We start from the raw sequence: 20,725 nt of genomic DNA on the forward strand, positions 1-20,725 counted from the left end.
TCGCACTAAGTGACTTACCCTAGGCTAATGATTCACAACACCATTACCGTTGCAATAATACAATTCCCAGCTATCGACCTTACGGGTCGCTGCTATGAGCTGTACATATGTGCATATAAATGCTCGAATCATTCAAGAGAAACGAAACACCAATATATTCTTTTTCGGAATAACAGTGGGCAACAACATAGCGGTATACAAAAAAAAAGAACAATCTAAGCGCCAATCAAAAAAAGAAATCAATTCATATAAAAGCCAATAGTTGATCCGAAAAAAACCCTTATGTGTTATTAAAAAAATATACCGAGGCACTGATTATTATGACTAAAAGTAGTTTTTTTTTTCATTTATATTTCATTAAAAGATAACTATTACTTTTATATGGTTTCGTTGAGAGAACCTTTTTACAAATAACACAGCTTTTGAAGATAACGATCTCAGCGGTACAGGATATAACGTTTTGGCCATCCACAATCACGTCGACCAGAGACGTAGAACACTACGTCTGCGTCGACCAAATAACAAGAACTGAACTTTTATTTAAAACTGTGTATATGTTCATAGTTTAAAGCAAAAATGCAATACAAATAAGCAAAGAAAACAAACAGCAACAACAAAAATACAAACAAGCTATATACCGGGGTAGTCAATTTCAGGGTGCAGGATCACGTGACTTTGTGTGGTTCCACCGTTTAACTTTAATGGATGTATACACGACGGTAAGTGGTGCTTTTTTAAATAACTTTAAAAAATTATTTTTCTTAAGGATTTCAACTTGTGCATAAAAGACAGATTTTTATGCTGCTTATGGCATTGTGAAATACATCGGAATTACTTTATTTAATAAGCATTTGTTCTTGTTCAAGAATTCGGTATCAACTGCATTCATTGTACACGGTATCAATGCTTCACGCAACGTGAAATTTTGTCAACGATTTCAGACGTATTCAAGAATTTATTTGTATATCTTAAGTTATCGGCACAAAATGCATGAAAAACTGTCGGAACGATCAACTAGTGGTGCCAAATTTGCTCGATCCTTAGCAATCACACAAGGCTATGCACGATACCAGGATATGTCACGAATAAATGGCTACATGAAATCAATGACATGTTTCTCGGGGCCCAAAATAATTAGATCAACTAACATCAGGCATGACAAAACTTATTTGCAGCCTTTTGTGGACCATTAGAAACTGGACAGTATCTGTAACAAAACTACTAGCGGCACCGATTTGTAGACATCGTCAACTCAGTTTTAGCAAAAAGGCTACTACATACATAAACCGAGTTAAATCAATCTTTTGAGTGCTTTACGTTCTCACAACAGATAATGAAAGACCATTCAATAGGGACTTATGTGATTGAGCGAAGCAAATAGAATTTACTCACAGAAGCAATCACATCGCTGTGGCCAAGAGCAAACGCGCAAGCGGCAATCTCAACCGCTAATTGAAAGCGTGTTGTTGTTTATTTACAGGTCGTCATTGCGTCTTCACGACGTCATTAATTGTCGACCTGCGATGAATCAGTTTCCTTTTTAGATTAGAACGGAAAACAACACGATAACCATGGTTCTGAAGACAGAACCTCGCAACGCCGCACACGGCAACATTGTACACTCCATTCCGTTCATATTCCAATGAGATCCGAACACAGGACTCCCGGAAATCAGGATTATTGTTAACCGGCGAAGTTTTATTGCTGAGCAGCACGTTCGTAAACTCATTTCTCATTTGGAACATCACAATACATGTATGGGGTTTATGAAATAAGTTGCATGTGTGTGAATTTCGAAATTGTTAAGGTACTTCAATGCCTCAGGCTTCATTATACGAGCATCTGGAGTGTGTCCAAGATTAATTCTTAATTTGAGGCTCACGAAGGTGTGGAGTTATTTTGAATTAAAGTTACAATTGCCAGCTGTTCAATTTTATACCGAAAAGCATTACATTTTAATATGGTATTGTGCTGTGGACGGCGGAGAACCCGTACACCCCCACTTGTCTATTCGCAACCAAACAGAAGGAGCGATATTATGAAAACCATTGTACATGATACAGATTACTACAGGAAATTTAAAATGAAGCGTTAAACTAAATTCACATCGTACATACATGAAATACATGCTGGCGAATTCGACTGTACAGCCTTTTTCGATTTCAGCATTAAATATCTGGCTTATTTCGCATTTTTCGACACATGTTCCTCTTAACGAATGCTTCGGTTATTGTAGGAAAATATGTACGAAATATCTTCGTCACAATCGGATCGGGGCGCTCATTTGTATTTGCTGCATTTTATGAAATTTGTCTTCAATGTATAATTTTTCTTACCTGTTTTGTGTTATTGTAACATATTTTATCAATATATTACAATTTAACACATATCAAACATCGTATATATACGCATATAAATAAATTAATTTGTAACAAAACTACAGCGTTTGGAATAGTTTGTCGCATTTTTTCTAAATCAGGATTATAATTTTTTAATGTAATGCATATATTATGTTTTGAATCAGTGGCCTTTTTTGGTCATTTTGAACAAACCTTTTAAATATACATACCGGGGTAGTAGAACTTCAGTTCAACTAAAGTACGAATCAATTGTGTATGATGTCTTGGCATAAAGACTATGCAAGACATTTGTATTGCATTATGTTTTTATTTAACATTAATTAAAACCACCACAACAAGGATTTTTATCGATGTGAGTCTAAATGTAGTTTTCATGCAGATTCGTTCATACGACACAAAGACACAATTTTGTTTTACGGATCATTTCGGCTTAGAGGACTGGGTGAGTCATGTAAAATATCGAATATATATATATATTTTATAAACAATTGGAAGCAAGATGAGTTGTAGATAATTGGTCAGTTACCACATTTTAACTAACTCTTTTGACCTGTTAATTCTTTTCAGCTCAATTCAGCAGTGAAAAATTCCCATAATATCACTTTAAGCTATATGGTCAAAGTTGTTTTGTTTACATAATTGTTCAAGACTATACACACGCTCTTAAATTCATTGAACGCTTTGAAATTCGGAAATCGATTATCTGCTAAAGCACAACTTTTCCTTAATTTGTATTTATTACGCCATATTTTACATTTTAAAATGGTAACACCGGAGAATTTCGCAAGAATTATAACATCGGGAAGTGAACAAAATGACATTGTGGCAAAATGTATTTTAAACCGGAATCGTTGACAATTAACTGCAACTAAGGTAAAGATTCGTGAACCGAGAAACTGAAACAGTGAAAATTATCAAACCTCTTAAATGTAAGGTTTCAATTCCTGAAACTCACTCAGAAAAAAACACAGTTATATTTCCCTTTCCGTACAGCCTAAATGAAAGCATACAAGAATAAAGCTCAGCCTTTGAACTAAGAAGAGAGTATGTTACTTTTTTTTTATTTGCACACGTAACTGCTTTACTGTATAGTAGTAACGTAGATTCAGTCATTAAAATGTAAAATGTTGTGTGCAAATCTGCAACTACTTAAACAAGTACATATGGACAGCATTCTTTAAAAATATATTTCAAGGTAATCGAAAGCGCGTTAGGGCATAAATCAGTCAAAAAGATAGAGTCCAGAAAATGTTGTCGCACGAACGGACGGTTCGCCTTGTAGACCTTCCCCTGAATGACGGCTATCAACAGCTACCCACACGCTCTGGCCCTTCTCCAATCGAACAAGAACGATATTGGTACCCATGGAATTAGCCCCATATGTCCACGGGTCAAATGCAATAGAAGAAGTGATATCTCCGTCGATCAGGATATTGAACCACTGTATATGATTATACAGCGATTCTAAAGCCGCCGTGATCATGTATACGCCGCTAACAGGGACTGTGAATATTCCAGTGTAAGGGTTATAAGCGTCTCCCTCGTTCAATACCACTTGTCCGAATTGTATTGTATGCCCTGGACCAAGGTTTTGCACATATTTGTCCAAGTAGGCCGAGAACGCAATCTTGGTTGCATTGACTGCCGCTCTCTCTGAAATAAAAATTCCATTAGTAAAAATGCAACACCTCATTGAAAGATGAAGATATTTTTAAAGAGAAAACAACAAGAACCGCATAAAAATAAATTGTGTAGCTAAATCATTTAAATACATTTAACATTCAATAAAAACAATAAAATAACTAAAATGTATAAACATACTTGTTAGACTAGTTCTTCCATTCTGAGACCGGTCTGCTTGAAGCAAGACGTCCACCTTTTTTTCTAGCTGTTTTGTCTTCGCCATTTCACTGATCAGTTTTGTTTCTAAGTCTCTGGTTTTCACTGCTTCAGTGTTTAGTTTGCTTGTAAGCGTATTGATCTCAAGTTTGAGTTTTTCGGCAACGTTGTTAGCCTTTTCGATCTCATTATTAGCCTTAATCGACTGATCTTCGAGATGTTTAATTTGCGTTTGCAGTGCCGTAAGTGCCGTAAGTATTTCTTTATCGTTATGGGAATCATTACTTGCTTCTACTAACCCAACTGAAATGCAACACAAGAAGAATGCGAATGCCACAACTTGATACATAGTAACTGTATGGACTGTAAGCTTAATTAAGCTGTCTTGACTATATATACACGGGAACATTAACCAAATCCCTTATCTTTCACATTATCAAATATTAATGCCATTTCAAACCTCCTGTTGACAGCCCACTCTTTAAAGGGGCCTTTTCACAGATTTTGGCATTTTTTAACTTAATCATTAAATGCTTTATATCGATAAATGTAAACATTGGATCGTAAAAGCTCCAGTAAAAAATCAAGAATAAAATTAAAAAAAGGAAAAGAACATTGCCCGGACCAGGTTTCGAACCATTGACCCCTGGAGTCCTGCCAGAGTCCTGAAGTAAAAACGCTTTAGCCTACTGAGCTATTCCGCCGAGTACATATACATTAAGTATTGTATACCTTATATAAGCAATCTTCGTAGTTTCACAAAATTTAACGACAAAAACAGAACTCTCCAAATTATTCAATCGTTTCGCGTTGCAACGCTTTATAATTTTTAGGTTTTAAAATCGTCAAAAGATGCATATAATGGCTATATTAGACCATGGTAAATGTTCAGTATTACTGTTTCCTCACAAATATCATAACTAAAAAGAAAATTTGCGAATCTGAAACAACTTTTTTCAATTTTGTCAATTTACCAAAGCGTGAAAAGATCCCTTTAAAGGCGCGATTTGAAATGGAAAACTCAATCCGACAACGATAACACAATACAAGATTTCGTGAGCCTCTGGAAATATAAAGATTTTGACACGTGAATACATACTACTATGAATTAGATAACGCTGGTTTTCCTTATTTTAAATGTTTAATTCACTAAGGACCCTTTCCGTTTATAGTACATGTATATTAAATGGGAAACAAGCTGACCATCCACCGAAACGTAAGCATTGTGTAGTACTTATATTACTTGTCCCGATGATATTCCAATAAAACCTTGAAACAAGACATGTGTCAGAAGAACACGAATATGCCACATTCCACTTTTGTCTTCTGCCCATATGCGATAGTTGACATGCTACTTATGTGTTTGTTCAGACTTAATCAATCTCAAACCTAAGGACGAAACATGCCCCCTCTTCTTCTTTAAACGGACATAACTCCTGCTGTGTCGAAATATTAACAACCTAAAATGTGGAGGTCCGCATGTTCACACAGTGGTTAACATGTTCGTAAAGTTGAAGCCCTCTATCAAGAATATTGTCTGATTTACTTGCTGTAACTCCGCTTGTAGCAAAACAATCCTAATCGAAAATGAGAGCTGCGCACAAAGACATGCAGGTAAATATGTTTGCAAAATGTCAGTCTTCTAGCAGTAATACTTTCTACACTTTGTGAATTACGCACGAAAACAGATAAAATGCGTTTATTTTGTCCATTCCCGCGCCGAGATTTGACTGCTTCCGAGCATAGCTCGATATCAAATCTCTGCAGCTTAAATAGGTGTGTCCGCACTCATTATAAAATGTTAACATGGTAACAACTTTATAACCGCTGTTATACATTTATATCTAATGATATATTTTTGTAACAGTTTTTATTATGTGTCTGACTTAAATTTACAAATAAGAACGTTGTCTCTACTACCAATAAAATCATGTTTGTTTACGAAACACTCTGACAAAGCTCCAAACACGCAACACGAACAAGCAAAAATGAATAACAACTACATGTAAGTCCATCGTTTGAAACCTATCAATGCAAATCATTGTGTGTATACATGTACATATGTGTGTATACATGTACATCATGTACAGTACATGAAGTCATTATGTTCCGTGATGTATTGAAAAGAGATTATTAACCCCAATGAAAGAGACGCTTTAACGTTTAAGCAAAGCAATACTAACGGTGCAAGCCAATGGAATTCGTGACTGGCCGCAGAACAGACGGCATTTCACATGACAATTCAATTTTAAAATCCTAATGGGTTTAAACGGCGTCGTTTTGGCTTATTTTTGTTTGCAATAGATCACGAAATCAGAATGTACAAGAAAGGACTTGGCTTTATCTACGCTATGCGTGTTTGATAAGACTCAGTACTTTGGCTCAATCATTTCAATAAAATGATTGTTGTGTAATTATGGTCTGCCATCATACACACTACTATATTATATTGCAAAATATTAGCATAATGTGACAGTAAACGCTTTGCACGTACGAATATTTACCACGTAATCAACTAACGAGTTATGCTAGCGTTCTAGCGCGCTGGACTCTCAATCAAGGTTTTGTTCTCCAGGCAATGCAGTTCACTGGCAAGGTTTTCTAAGGGAACAACTATCTTGAATAGATATGCTTCCGCTTCTTCAACCGAGCCTTGACGTTTGCTACCAACACTTCCCATATTCGTATTTCTTCAGAAACATATCACATGTACTTTACCTTCATCAATACATTATTTTCCCTCGTGCATTGCCATAAATTGTATTTTAAAAAGAGCTAATAAAGTTTTTAAACCTGCTTTTCTTTTGCTGTTGCGCATAACTTTGAAATGCCGGGAACACGATTAAACAAGTCCGCAGGGCGACTGAATGATTTTAAAATGGTCGCAGTTGGTATTGTGAGCAATCTATATTCGTTGTATTAACTATGACCTAAGCTTTGAGATACAGTTAGTTTAGTTTAGTTTAAACCTATTTATTTAAGCTCGATTGCATAGAATGTCGAAGGCTTATTTGAAACACTATCGAGTCCGTTTCCTGGGCCTAGAACCAGTACTTGGTGTCTATGGGAGAGATCTCAAGAACACTCCCATAGTGGGGATCGAACCCGTGACCTCCCGATCGCTAGGCGGACACCATATCCACTACGCCATGGCGACCTGGGCTACAGTTTACTTTCTTTACCTGTTGTTTTTTTAAATAACAGATTCATCATGTAAATGTTCACTAGAAAATTGAACACGCAAATGTTGGCCAATAATATTTTTTACAAACGTGCCTGTTTCTTTATTGTTCCTCGTTTTCATTTCTATCGTCAAATTTTACACACAAAAATCAACAGCTGCTGTACAAAGGTGTAAGGTTCGGAGCACAATTCAAACTTCAACCACAACTGTTTTGACCAAGTTTGATAAAGATTCGACTAAAAATTAGACTTTCAGAGTGTTAGAAATGTTTTACTACTGTAACAGCCCCTTGGTTTTTCAATAGACCGGAACCTTTTTCAAACTTATCCATGATATCATTAAAACAAATGTTCTGACCAAGTTTCGTGAAGATTGGAAATAAATGTGACTTCTACACTGTTCAACTTCAAGGTTTTACTAAAGCCATATAAGGAAAACTGCCCCGCCCCCCTGGTAGCAATGTTTTAAAACCAAAACATATAATTGGGACACATTCTGACCAAGTTTCACGAATATAGGACAATACATATGGCCTCAAGAGTGTTAGCAATGAAAATGTTCACGCCGCCCACGACGGGCGACGAATACAAGGCGATCAAAAAAACTCACCATGAGCACGTTTTGTTCAGGTGAGCTTAAAACTTGTCATGGCTTAAAAACAGAATGTATGCATATATTAAAACAAGCAAAATAACACATCCAACTGAGGAAAATGTTGTCAATATTAGGTTCGTTAATTGATAATCATCAATCAAAAACAACAAATAATTGAGCGTTTGTAAAGCTTTTCATCGATTATTTATCAAAAATATGTATTACCGACATAGTGTTTAAACTACCATGGACATTCATAAGTCTGCTTAGGGTAGTGGTTGCGCGTTTGTTTGTGCTGCCATGAGTTGGGTTTGAACCGCAGGACAAGCTTTACTATTTTCGTTTGTTATTGAAATAAGAAAAAAACTATCCCTGTATTCCGATATAACAGTTGTGTGAGTAAATTCATTCAATTGCATTTTTCAAAAATACGAAAATCTGTGAATAAATGGTAATTAATGATAGGTTTTCATTCATTTCTTTTCTTAATATTCGTGTTATTTGATATCTTGAAAGCAATACTGTGTTATAAACATAACGCTTTTATTGTTAGTACATTCCGTCTTCCCCTGACGAGTTACTAACCGATTAATGATTAAGTAGGACTGACCCTGAAAGTCTTGAGGATGGCATTTACCGGCATTGCGTAATTGTAACTGGGTAAAAACGTGTGACTGTTTCGCTTGAACATGCAGAGAGTAGTCCGCATTTCCATACAATGAACAGTGTTACATATTATACTACAAAGACGCGGTGATGTTGCCAACCATCCGAGGGATTATGCTCATACCAGCCAATTCATTCAGGTCTACTGACGTTATGTTAAGGTCATTTAAGGTGAAAAGCTGGGTTAAACAGTTACGCCGAAAGAAAATATGTTTAAGAGCTATTCGTGGTCAATACTCAATACATTTATGAGTAAGAAATGAAAATTAATACACACTTAATTCTGGTCCGCTATGCGAACAGTGGACAAATTCTTATTAACACCCGCTAGTCTTGTATTTGCCGAAAGTGACCAACTGTCTCAAAATACATAACAACACATACAACACGACATAAAACATACACACGGTTAAAGATGTGGATAGCGCCTTGCGGATTATGCACGATACCTTACTATCAGCCCAGAGTTAATCACAAACCTACACTTGTTCTTTGCAGCCCAAGCTATCAATAGAACAAATGTTCTTACCAAGTTTAATGAAGAATGAACAACAAATGGCCCCCCTGGTGGCCACGTTTTTCAACAGACCTGAACCATGTTTGACCTCGTCAAAGATGTCATTGGGACAAATCTTCTGACAAAGTTTCATGAAGATCCGAAATAAATGTGGCCTCTGCAGTGTTAACAAGGCACATATTCATGATACACAACGGAAGACAGACAATTGACAAAAGATGATTACAAAAGTTCACCATGAGCAAAAAATAGTATGCTCATAAAGATTGTCACCATATTAAAAGATATTATTAAAACTAATTGAGTAATTTAAATGAAGATATTATAACATTTGTAATCACCAAGTGTCATTCAGACTGAACTAAAATGTGACTTAAAGTATTCACAATGTTTCACTATTAACAACTGTAAACATACACCCCCCCCCCCTGAGAGCCTTGTTTTAAAACAAACATGAACTATTTTCAGACTCACCTTGCAATTATATTTCCAATTAAAAAATCAATAAATCCGTATTAATTTTTTAAAACACAAATCTTTGATAATCACCAAAAAAAATTCAGACCTTATCAATAAACTGTGTGCCTAAAAAAATATATCTTCTCTTGTCTATGGTGTCAAACATCAAAGAAATAGCACACCAAGGTATCAAGTTGCTGATCTAAAAATAGAACAACAAGGTTCACTCAGAGATGCGTATTGATTTGTGCTCAGGCAGCTGATAAAGGTCAGTTGAAGTAATGAAGTGTGCATTCATGATTGGAATTCAAACAATTCAAGCTATGAACAATTTTTTTCTCCCTAAAGAAATTTTCTGCAAAATACACATTACTACATTAATCTTCGAGAATATTTAACTAGAGTGTAAACAAAGTTTTACTAAAGCAATATAGGGAAAAATGCCCCGCCCCCTGGTTGTCATGTTTTTTAACTAACCTAAACCATTTTCAAACTCGGCCAAACTCGGCCAAGATATATACAGAATGAATCTTCTGACAAAATTTCATGAAGATCGAACAACAAAGTGTTACCACGGTTTTACAAAAGCCATATATAGCCATCAGGGATCATATTTTTTTCGGTTTTGTCGGTCCTAGACCGATTGGGATCATGAAAGACCGATTGAAAATCCTAAACAGTCGGTCCCATTCTGTCCTGACATTCGTTAAAACCGATGTAAAGTCTATAAGTTCCCAATAAAATTCGCTATTCAAGATCTGTCTGGCTAAAACTTACCATCGCTAATCCCTTTATTGCCCCCAATTAACAACCCGCTTCTACTACTCGAGTGCACCAGTGTTGTTTTTGACAACTTATCGGCGATTTATCGGCAATTATTTATTTTATCAGGCATGCACAGACACACCACAGTGTTTTTATAATAGGAGTCTATAATTGCTATCATACAGAAATAAACGCCAATAACACTATTGTACCACCTAAGGTTATAAAACCTGTCAAAACACCGATTGTGACATCAAACAAATTGGATGCTGACCAATACGCGTTGATGTTGCACATAAATTAACTTTCGTTTCCGACTGATTGTCAGAAAATAATTTGTAACATATTGCATCAATCTAAATTTAGAATTAATTGACGATTGGTTGAATATGAAAAGTGCGCGATGCGCTCACTTCGCGTCACACGATTTACATATGTTCAAGGGGATATCCCTGTACCGATTGGATGTCAAATCTAGTCATACGGGGAAACCCCACAATTCAGTTTATGGAGTGTGTTTACTTCCGTAGAATGGAGAACGCTGTGTTCACGAATCTCTGAAACACATGTATCGTCAAAATTGGGCAGAACATTAGAGTTTTTGTAAGTAATATACTGACTAAAGGTGAAATGATTGATCGTTTTAGGTGTCCTGCTTTTTGGTCAAATTTCTTGACAAGTTTTTATGGAATGTCCCGATTTGGACATGAAAAATTCTGGCATGTATGGATTTCGGATGAACTTTTTTTGAATACTCCCCCTATTTTAAATCCGGACCGATTCGTGTTGTGGGAAAATATGATCCCTGATAGCCATATAAAGGAAAAATGTCCCGCCCCCTGGTGGCCATGTTTTTGAAGGAACCGGAACAATTTTCAAACATGACCAAGATATCATTGGGACAAATCCTCTAAACAAGTTTCATAATGATTGGATTGAGTGTTAACAAGGTTTTACTACTAAGGAAATATGCCCCTCCGCCTTGGTGGTCATGTTTTACAACCAACCAGAACCATTTTTAAACTCATCCAAGATATCATTTTAACATATCTTCTGACCAAGTTTTATGAAGATCAGACAAAAAATGTGGCCTCTAGAGTGTTAACAGGGTTTTATTAAAGCAATATATAGCCATATAAGAAAAAAATGCCCAACCTCCTGGTGGTCATTTTTTAGAGCAACCGGAACCATTTTTGAATTTGTCTAAGATTTCATAGGGACAAATCTTCAGACAAAGTTTCATGATGAATGGAAAATAAATGTGGTCTCAAGAGTATTAACAAGGTTTTACAATAGCCATATAAGGAAATATGCCCCGCCCCCTGGCGGCCATGTATTTCAACCAACTAAAATCATTTTTGAACTCTTCCAAGATATAATTCCGTTAAACTTTCTGACCAAGTTTATTCAAGATTGGACAATAAATGTGGCCTCTTGAGTGTTAACAAGGTTTTACTATAGCATGCACATATAGCCATATTATAAAAATGCCCTGCCCTTTAGCAGCCATGTTTTTCTAGCAAACGTAACCATTTTGAACTCATCCAAGATATCATTGAGACCAATCTTCTAACCAAATTTCATTCAGATTGAACAATAAATGTGGCCTCTAGAGTGTTAACAAGGTTTTACTATAGCCATATAAGAAAAAATGCCCCGCCCCCTGGCTGCCATGTTTTTCAACCAACTGGCATCATTTTCGAACTCGTCCAACATATTATTGGGATGAATCTTCTTACCAAGTTTCATGAGGATTGGCCAATACATGTGGCCTTTAGAGTGTTTACAAGGTTTTACTAAAGCCATATATAGCAATATAAAAACAAGAGGGCCTTAAAGGCCCGAAGTCGCTCACCTGAGATTCAAAGGAACTGACCTGTTCTGTGCAGCCCAAGATGTCATTAGGACAATTGTTCTAACCAACTTTCATGACTAGTGAACACCCTAGTAGCCAAGTTTTTCAACAGACCAGGACCATTTTCATACACATCCAAGGTATCATTTAAACAAATATTCTGACAAAGTTTCATGAAGATTCATGAAGCCTTATAAGAAAAGATGTCCCGCCCCGTAGTGGCCATGTGTTTCAAGCAACTGGAACCATTTTCGAACTTGTTCAAGATAACATTAGAACAAATCTTCTGACCAAGTTTCATGATGATTGGACAATAAATGTGACTTCTAGAGTGTTAACAAGGTTTTACTATAGCTATATAAGGAAAAATGCCACGCCCCGTTGGCGGCCATGTTTATCAACCAACCGGAACCGTTTTCAAACTCATTCAAGATATCATTAGGACAAATAGTCTGACCATGTTTCATGATGATCGGACAATAAATGTAGCCTCTAGAGTGTTAATAAGGTTTAACTAAAGCCATATATAACCATATTAGGTAAAAATGTCCCGCCCCCTGGTGGCCATGTTTTTAAAGCAACCGAAACCATTTTTGAACTCATCTAAGATATCATTGGGACAAATCTTCTTACCAAGTTTCATGAAGATCGGAAAATAAATGTGGCCTCTAGAGTATTAAGAAGGTTTTACTACAGCCATATAAGGACAAATGCTCCGCCCCCTTGCAGCCATATGTTTCAACCAACCGGCATCATTTTTGAACTCGTCCAAGATATTATTGGGATGAATCTTCTGACCAAGTTTAATGAAGATCGGACAATAAATTTGGCCTCTAGAGTGTTAACAAAATTGTACTATAGCCATATTAGGAAAAATGCCCCGATCCTTAGCAGCCACGTTTTTCAAGCAAAAGTAACCATTTTCAAACTCATCCAAGATATCATTGAGACCAATCTTCTAAACAACTTTTATGAAGATTGGCCAATAAATGTGGCATCTAGAGTGTTAACAAGGTTTTAGTAAAGCCATATGTGCAAACAATGCCCCGCTCCCTGGCGGCCATGTTTTTAAAGCAACCGAAACCATTTTTGAACCCATCCAATATATCATTGGGACAAATCTTCTGACCAAGTTTCATGAAGATCGGAAAATAAATGTGGCCTCTAGAGTGTTAACAAGGTTTTACTAAAGCCATATAATGAAAAATGACCCGCTCCCTGGTGGCCATGCTTTTCAACCAACTGGCATCATTTTCGAACTCGTCCAACATATTATTCGGATAAATCTTCTGACCAAGTTTCATGAAGATTGGACAATAAATGTGGCCTCTAGAGTGTTAACAAGGTTTTACTATAGCCATATAAGGAAAAATGCCCCGCCCCCTGGCGGCCATGTTTTTCAAACAACTGGCATCATTTTCAAACGCGTCCAAGATATTATTGTGATGAATCTGACCAAGTTTCATTAAGATTGTACCATTAATATGGCCTCTAGAGTGTTAACAAGGTTTTACTCTAGTCATATATAGCCATATAAGGAAGAATTTCCCGCCCCTTGGCAATCATGTTTTTCAAGCAAACGTAACCATTTTCAAACTCATCCAAGATATCATTAAGACCAATCTTCTGACCAAATTTCATGAAGATTGGATAATAAATGTGGCCTCTAGAGTTATAATAAGGTTTTACTAAAGCCATATAATGAAAAATGCCCCGCTCCCTGACGGCCATGCTTTTCAACCAACTGGCATCATTTTCGAACTCGTCCAACATATTATTGGGATAAATCTTCTGACCAAGTTTCATGAAGATCGGACAATAAATGTGGCCTCTAGAGTGTTAACAAGGTTTTACTATAGCCATATAAGGAAAAATGCCCCGCCTCGTGGCGGCCATGTTTTTCAAACAACTGGCATCATTTTCTAACTCGTCCAAGATATTATTGAGATGAATCTGACCAAGTTTCATTAAGATTGGACAATTAATATGGCCTCTAGAGTGTTAACAAGGTTTTACTCTAGTCATATATAGCCTTATAAGTAAGAATTTCCCGCCCCTTGGCAGTCATGTTTTTCAAGCAAACGTAACCATTTTCAAACTCATCCAAGATATTATTAAGACCAATTTTCTGACCAAATTTCATGAAGATTGGATAATAAATGAGGCCTCTAGAGTTATAATAAGGTTTTAGTATAGCCATATAAGGAAAAATGCCCTGCCCCCTGGTGCCCATGTTGTTCAACCAACTGGCATCATTTTCGAACTAGTCCAATATATTATTGGGATGAATCATCTTACCAAGTTTCATGAAGATTGGACAATAAATGTGGCCTCCAGAATGTTAACAAGGTTTAAGTATAGCCATATAAGGAAAAATGCCCCGCCTCCTGGCGGCCATGTTTTTAAAAAAACTGGCATCATTTTCTAACTCGTCCAAGATATTATTGAGATGAATCTGACCAAGTTTCATTAAGATTGGACAATTAATATGGCCTCTAGAGTGTTAACAAGGTTTTACTCTAGTCATATATAGCCTTATAAGTAAGAATTTCCCGCCCCTTGGCAGTCATGTTTTTCAAGCAAACGTAACCATTTTCAAACTCATCCAAGATATCATTAAGACCAATTTTCTGACCAAATTTCATGAAGATTCGATAATAAATGTGGCCTCTAGAGTTATAATAAGGTTTTAATATAGCCATATAAGGAAAAATGCCCCGCCCCCTGGCGCCCATGTTGTTCAACCAACTGGCATCATTTTCGAACTCGTCCAATATATAGTTGGGATGAATCATCTTACCAAGTTTCATGAAGATTGGACAATAAATGTGGCCTCCAGAGTGTTAACAAGGTTTAAGTATAGCCATATATAGCCATATAAGGAAAAATGCCCCGCCCCTTGGAAGCCATGTTTTCAAGCAAACGTATCCATTTTCGAACTCATCCAAGATATCATTTAGACCAATCATCTGACCAAATTTCATGAATATTGGACAATAAAGGTGGCCTCTAGAGTTGAAACAAAGCAAATGTTGACGCCGTACGCCGCACGACGGAAAAAAGGCAATCACAAAAGCTCACCATGAGCACATTGTGCTAAGATGAGCTAAAAGATGTGCTCATGGTGAAAAAAAGATGTCCTGCCCCTTGGCAGCCATGTTTTTCAAGCAAATGTAACCATTATCGAACTCATCCAAGATATCATTGAGAACAATCTTCTGACCAAATTTCATGAAGATTGGACAATAAATGTGGCCTCTAGAGTGTTTACAAGGCAAATGTTGTCACCCCACAACGCACTACAGACAAAAGGCGATCACAAAAGCTCACCATGAGCACATTGTGTTCAGGTGAGCAAATAAAAATAACCCGATTACTGTATATATCGACTTAACTCGCAGTGAAATTTCTTAGTGGGATCATGACCTAATTACAACTCCAGCAAGAAAATTCGTGGGTATTAAAGTAGAGATATACACCGAATTTTAATACAAAATATACGCTAATCATCTTTTTACTGATATGGCTGGAAAGTGAGCGTTATTGAAAAAGTAAACATAAGTAAAAAAAGGGTATACTATGGCGAAAAAAAACTTTCTGAGCATGGACGTCGCCATCTTGACTTTGACGTGATTACCACCCTTGTTGGGCTATGAAAACATTTATTTGTACGTAAAGGCCAAGCTGTGTCTTACATTGCTAGTAAAACCTTTGTGTTTATGGTGCAGTTGCTACAATATCACACACATAGATTAAATTAGTGCATTATTGTATTGTTAAACAAGAGGGCCTTACAAGAGGGCCTGAAAGGCCCTAAGTCGCTCACCTGAAATAAAAAGAAATGACCTGTTCTTTGCAGCACAAGATATCAATGGAACAAATGTTCTACCCAAGTTTCATGCAGAATGAACAACAAATGGCCCCCTGGAAGCCATGTTTTTCAACAAACCTGAACCATTTTTTTTCTTGTCCAAAAAATCATTGGGACAAATCTTCTGACAAAGTTTCATGAAGATCCGACAATAAATGTGGCCTCTACAGTGTTTACAAGGCAAATATTCATGACGCACAACGGAAGACAGACAATTGATAAAAGGTGATCACAAAAGTTCACCATGAGCAAACAATAGTATGCTCATAAAAATTGTCACCATGTTTGAAGATGATATTATTAAATTATTAAAACTAATTAGTAAACTAAATCAAAATATGATAACAAAAAAACTACCACACCCCTGAGAGCTTTGTTTGAAACAAACATGAACTATTTTGAGACTCACCTTGCAATTAAATTTCCAATTAAAAAATCAATAAATCCGTTTTAAAGCACAAGTCTTTGATAATCACAAAAATTTAGACCTCATCAATAAACTGTGTGCCTCAAAAAAATACATTCTCATGTCTATAATGTCAAACATCAAAGAAATAGCACAACAAGGTATCAAGTTGCTGATCTAAAAATAGAACAACACGGTTCACTCAGAGATGTTTATTGATTTGTGCTCATGAAGCTGATAAGGGTAAGTAGGAGTAATTAAGTGTACATTCATGATTGGAATTTAATCAATTCAAGCTATTAACAGTTTTTTCTCCCTTAAGTAATATTCTGCGAAATAAATATCACTACATTAAACTTCGAGAATATTTAAGTAGAGTGTCAGCAAGGTTTTACTAGAGCCATATAAAGAAAAATGCCCAGCCCCCTGGTGGCAGTGTTTTTAAAGCAACCATTACCATTTTCGAAAATATCCAAGATATGATTAAGAAAAATCTTCTGACCAAGTTTCATGATGATTGGACAATAAATGTGGCCTCTAGAGTGTTAACAAGGTTTTACTATAGCCATATCAGGAAAACTTCCCCGCCCCCTGGCGGCCATGTTTTTCAACCAACTGGCATCATTTTCGAACTCTTCCAAGATATTATTGGGATTAATCTTCTGACCAAGTTTCTTCAAGATTGGACAATAAATGTGGCCTCTTGAGTGTTAACAAGGTTTTACTACAGCCATATATAGCCATATTAGGAAAAATGCCCCTCGCCTTGGCAGCCATGTTTTTGAAGCAAACGTAACCATTTTGGAACTCGTCCATGATATTATTGAGACAAATCTTCTAACCAAATTTCATGGAGATTTGACAACAAATGTGGCCTCTAGAGAGTTAACAAGGTTTTACCCCCCCCCCCCCCTGGATGGTATGTTTTTCAACCAACTGGCATCATTTTCGAACTCGTCCAACATATCATTGGGAATAATCTTCTTACCAAGTTTCATTAAGATTGGACTATAATGGTGGCCTCTAGAGTGTGAACAAGGTTTTACTATAGCCATATAAAGAAAAATGCCCTGTCCCATGGCAGCCATGTTTTTCAAGCAAATGTAACCATTTTTGAACTAATCCAAGATACCATTAAGACCAATCTTTGGACCAAATTTCTTGAAGATTAGACAATAAATGTGGCCTCTAGTTTGTCAACAAGGCAAATGTTGGCTCCGCACAACGCACGATGGACAAAAGGCGATCACAAAAGCTCACCATGAGCACATTGTGCTCAGGTGAGCTAAAAAGTCTCCCATTTACTATTCTGATATTAGGAGATTTACATAAATCTAAAAGATAGTCACTGAATCTGTTTGAGCCTTGGTTTCAGGCTGACCGTTGGAGTGGTGTGTGTACTTCTAAAGAAGAGGCCCATGAGGGCCTGAATCACTCTACTGGTATAAACACTGTGCAAGTTTGGAAAGAATAAGATGGAAACCATGTACTTAATCTTTCAAACAAGGAGAATTTTCTCAAATTCAAGGGGAGATTATTGTGTACTTATTTCTCAGATAATGCTCATATTCAATAGGGTTCAAGTCCTCATTGATATAAAGATACTGTGCAAATTTGGAAATAATTGGATGAAAACTGTGGAATTAATTGCGTAAACAAGCGGGATTTCAAAATTTTCTCAAATTCAAGGGGAAGTCATTCTGGACTTATTGCTTCGATATTGCTCTTTTTAAACAAGGGCTGTTTGTAAAACATGCATGCCTCACATATGGGCTGCCAGTTGTAGTGGCAGCTATTGCGTGAATACGTTTTTGTCACTGTGACCTTGACCTTTGACCTAGTGACCTGAAAATCAATAGGGGTCATCTGCTAGTCATGATGAATGTACCTATGAAGTTTCATGATCCTAGGCCTAATTATTCTTGATTTATCATCAGGAAACCATTTTACTGTTTCGAGTCACTGTGACCTTGACCTTTGACCTAGTGACCTGAAAATCAATAGGGGTCATCTGCTAGTCATGATGAATGTACCTATGAAGTTTTATGATCCTAGGCGTAAGCATTCTTGAGTTATCATCCGGAAACCATTTTACTGTTTCGTGTCACTGTGACCTTGACCTATGACCTAGTGACCTGAAAATCAATAGGGGTCATCTGCCAGTCATGATCAATGTACCTATGAAGTTTCATGATCCAAGATCTAAGCGTTCTTGAGTTATCATCCGGAAACCATCTGGTGGAAGGACCGACCGACCGACATCTACTAAACAATATACCCCCTCTTCTTCGAAGGGGAGCATAAAAAGGGTTTGAGTCCTCATTGATACAAAGACACTGTGCAAGTTTGCCAAGAATTGGATGAAAATTATGGACTTTATCACATACAAAAACTGAATTTCCATTTTTTTCTTAAATTCAAGGGGAGATAATTCTGGACTTATAATTCCGATATTGCTCATTATCAATAGGGTTTGACTCATCATTCAGATAAAGACACCGTGAAAGATGGGAAATGATTGGATGAAAACTGTGGACTTTATTGCATAAACAAGCCTTATTTCACAATTTTCTCAAATTCAAGGGGAGATAATTCTAGACTTTTTGCTCTGATGTAACCCATTTTCAATAGGGTTCGAGTCCTCATTAATATAAAGACACTGAACAAGTTTGAAAAGAATCGGATAAAAACTGTGGACTTTATCGCATAAACAAGAAAAAGTCTAACGCATGCACGGACGGACGACGGAAACCATGCCATGACACAAGCTCTTCAGACTTTCGGCCAGTAGAGCTAAAAATCAATATCACCAAGGTTTCGATCATTGATAATAAAATCGGCCTTATGCCCGGTCCTGGCGTTTTCATCGTCAGTAATAAATACTTTGCCTCTATTATTGAAAAAGGTATCATCTGATTCTAATTTTCGGAATATATCTTCCTCATACATATCATGAACAGCTCAATTTTCTGGTGGAATATATATAAATATATGTCGGAATCATTTTTAAAATATGTTTTATCAGGTTTAAGCCATACTATACAATTTCTTACTAATGAAACTCCTTTTTGTATAGTGTCTTTTATGTATATAATAATCCTGCCACTGGAACGTTTCGCTCTGCGATGTTGGTAGAGTCTATATGAGTGTATTGGTCTACAATAACCATTGAGGTTAATAATAGAATTCTTGTTATGTCATGAGAATATAGGTATGCTTTAATATAAGGCCAGCACAGCTCCAGCCAAGCCTGCGCATCCACGCAGTCTAAACAGGAGTTACCTTGTCCAATAATGAGACTACAAAACCTTGATTTATGGAGGTTAGCATAACTCATGACCAGGCTGGGCTTGAGCTATGCTGGCCACATATGCCATAAGACCCATTCTCACATGACGCTGCTCTAAAAGTGGGATATAATCAAATATTAACATACCATTGTTTACTACCATATATTTTTATGGTGATGACATACATTCAAAATAAGCCATGTGATGTGATCTCATGTTATACATTTTATATCTACGAACACTATTGTGTGGTTTGAAAATATGTGAACTTCAGAAAAAACAAGTGAAAACAACAACAATTAAACCCCCTTTTTAATTTAATTATTAAGAACAAACATTTTCTACTTTTATTTAAAAATTGAGATTTATGCCCAATGAATAAAAAAAAAAAAAAAGCTCATATAAATATACCGGTATGTAATATATGTTCCTTGGTGACCTAGTTTTTGGACACATGTTCTCAGATATATAAGATATAGTCATGGTAAATATTCTGAACAAATCAAAATTGAACCATTAATGTTGTTCATAAACTACCGGTAAGTGATAGTGGTAGTTTTTGAATTCAATTTACCAAAACTTGTACTTGGCAAAGATATATTCATGATAAACATTCTGACCCAAGTTTCATCTAGATTTAGCCAAAAAATGGTCTGCTGGGAGAGAAAGCTAAAACTTGACAGGTGGAGTGATCATAAAACCTTACGCTGACTTAAGCGCATTGGATTTTTTGAAATGGTCCAAAAGTAGGTCAATGTCAGGTCAAAATGAGGTCAAGTTGTGTGGTTGTGTTGAAGTATTTAGGAATTGTAGGACGTCATATTCATGTTTTACCAAACTTGCCATCTAGGATTAACCTTACTCATACTCAGACTGATGGATTGAAGAACAGACAGGCAAATAGGGATAGTAGACCATT

At 36.4% G+C, this 20,725-nt stretch overlaps 1 protein-coding gene across 2 annotated transcripts in view; it reads right to left on the bottom strand.

Moving 5' to 3' along the window:
- Positions 1–3,178: 3,178 nt before the first annotated feature.
- The window catches only part of LOC127859356 (uncharacterized), a 181,739-nt gene continuing 164,192 nt past the window's right edge, over positions 3,179–20,725 (bottom strand). The window contains exons 2-4 of one of the 2 annotated variants that reach the window (XM_052396711.1): positions 5,443–5,588; positions 4,182–4,502; positions 3,179–4,013 (exon numbers count right to left, since the gene is read on the bottom strand). In XM_052396711.1, the coding sequence (XP_052252671.1) occupies positions 3,583–4,013; positions 4,182–4,502; positions 5,443–5,533 (843 nt within the window). In that variant the 5' untranslated portion in view covers positions 5,534–5,588 and the 3' untranslated portion in view covers positions 3,179–3,582. Of the gene's footprint in view, positions 4,014–4,181; positions 4,856–5,442; positions 5,589–20,725 lie in introns of those variants that run through there. The other variant, XM_052396710.1, reaches the window with a different exon arrangement.

This window comes from Dreissena polymorpha, chromosome 15 (genome assembly GCF_020536995.1).
Source record: "Dreissena polymorpha isolate Duluth1 chromosome 15, UMN_Dpol_1.0, whole genome shotgun sequence".
NCBI classification, from domain to species: Eukaryota; Metazoa; Mollusca; class Bivalvia; order Myida; family Dreissenidae; genus Dreissena; species Dreissena polymorpha.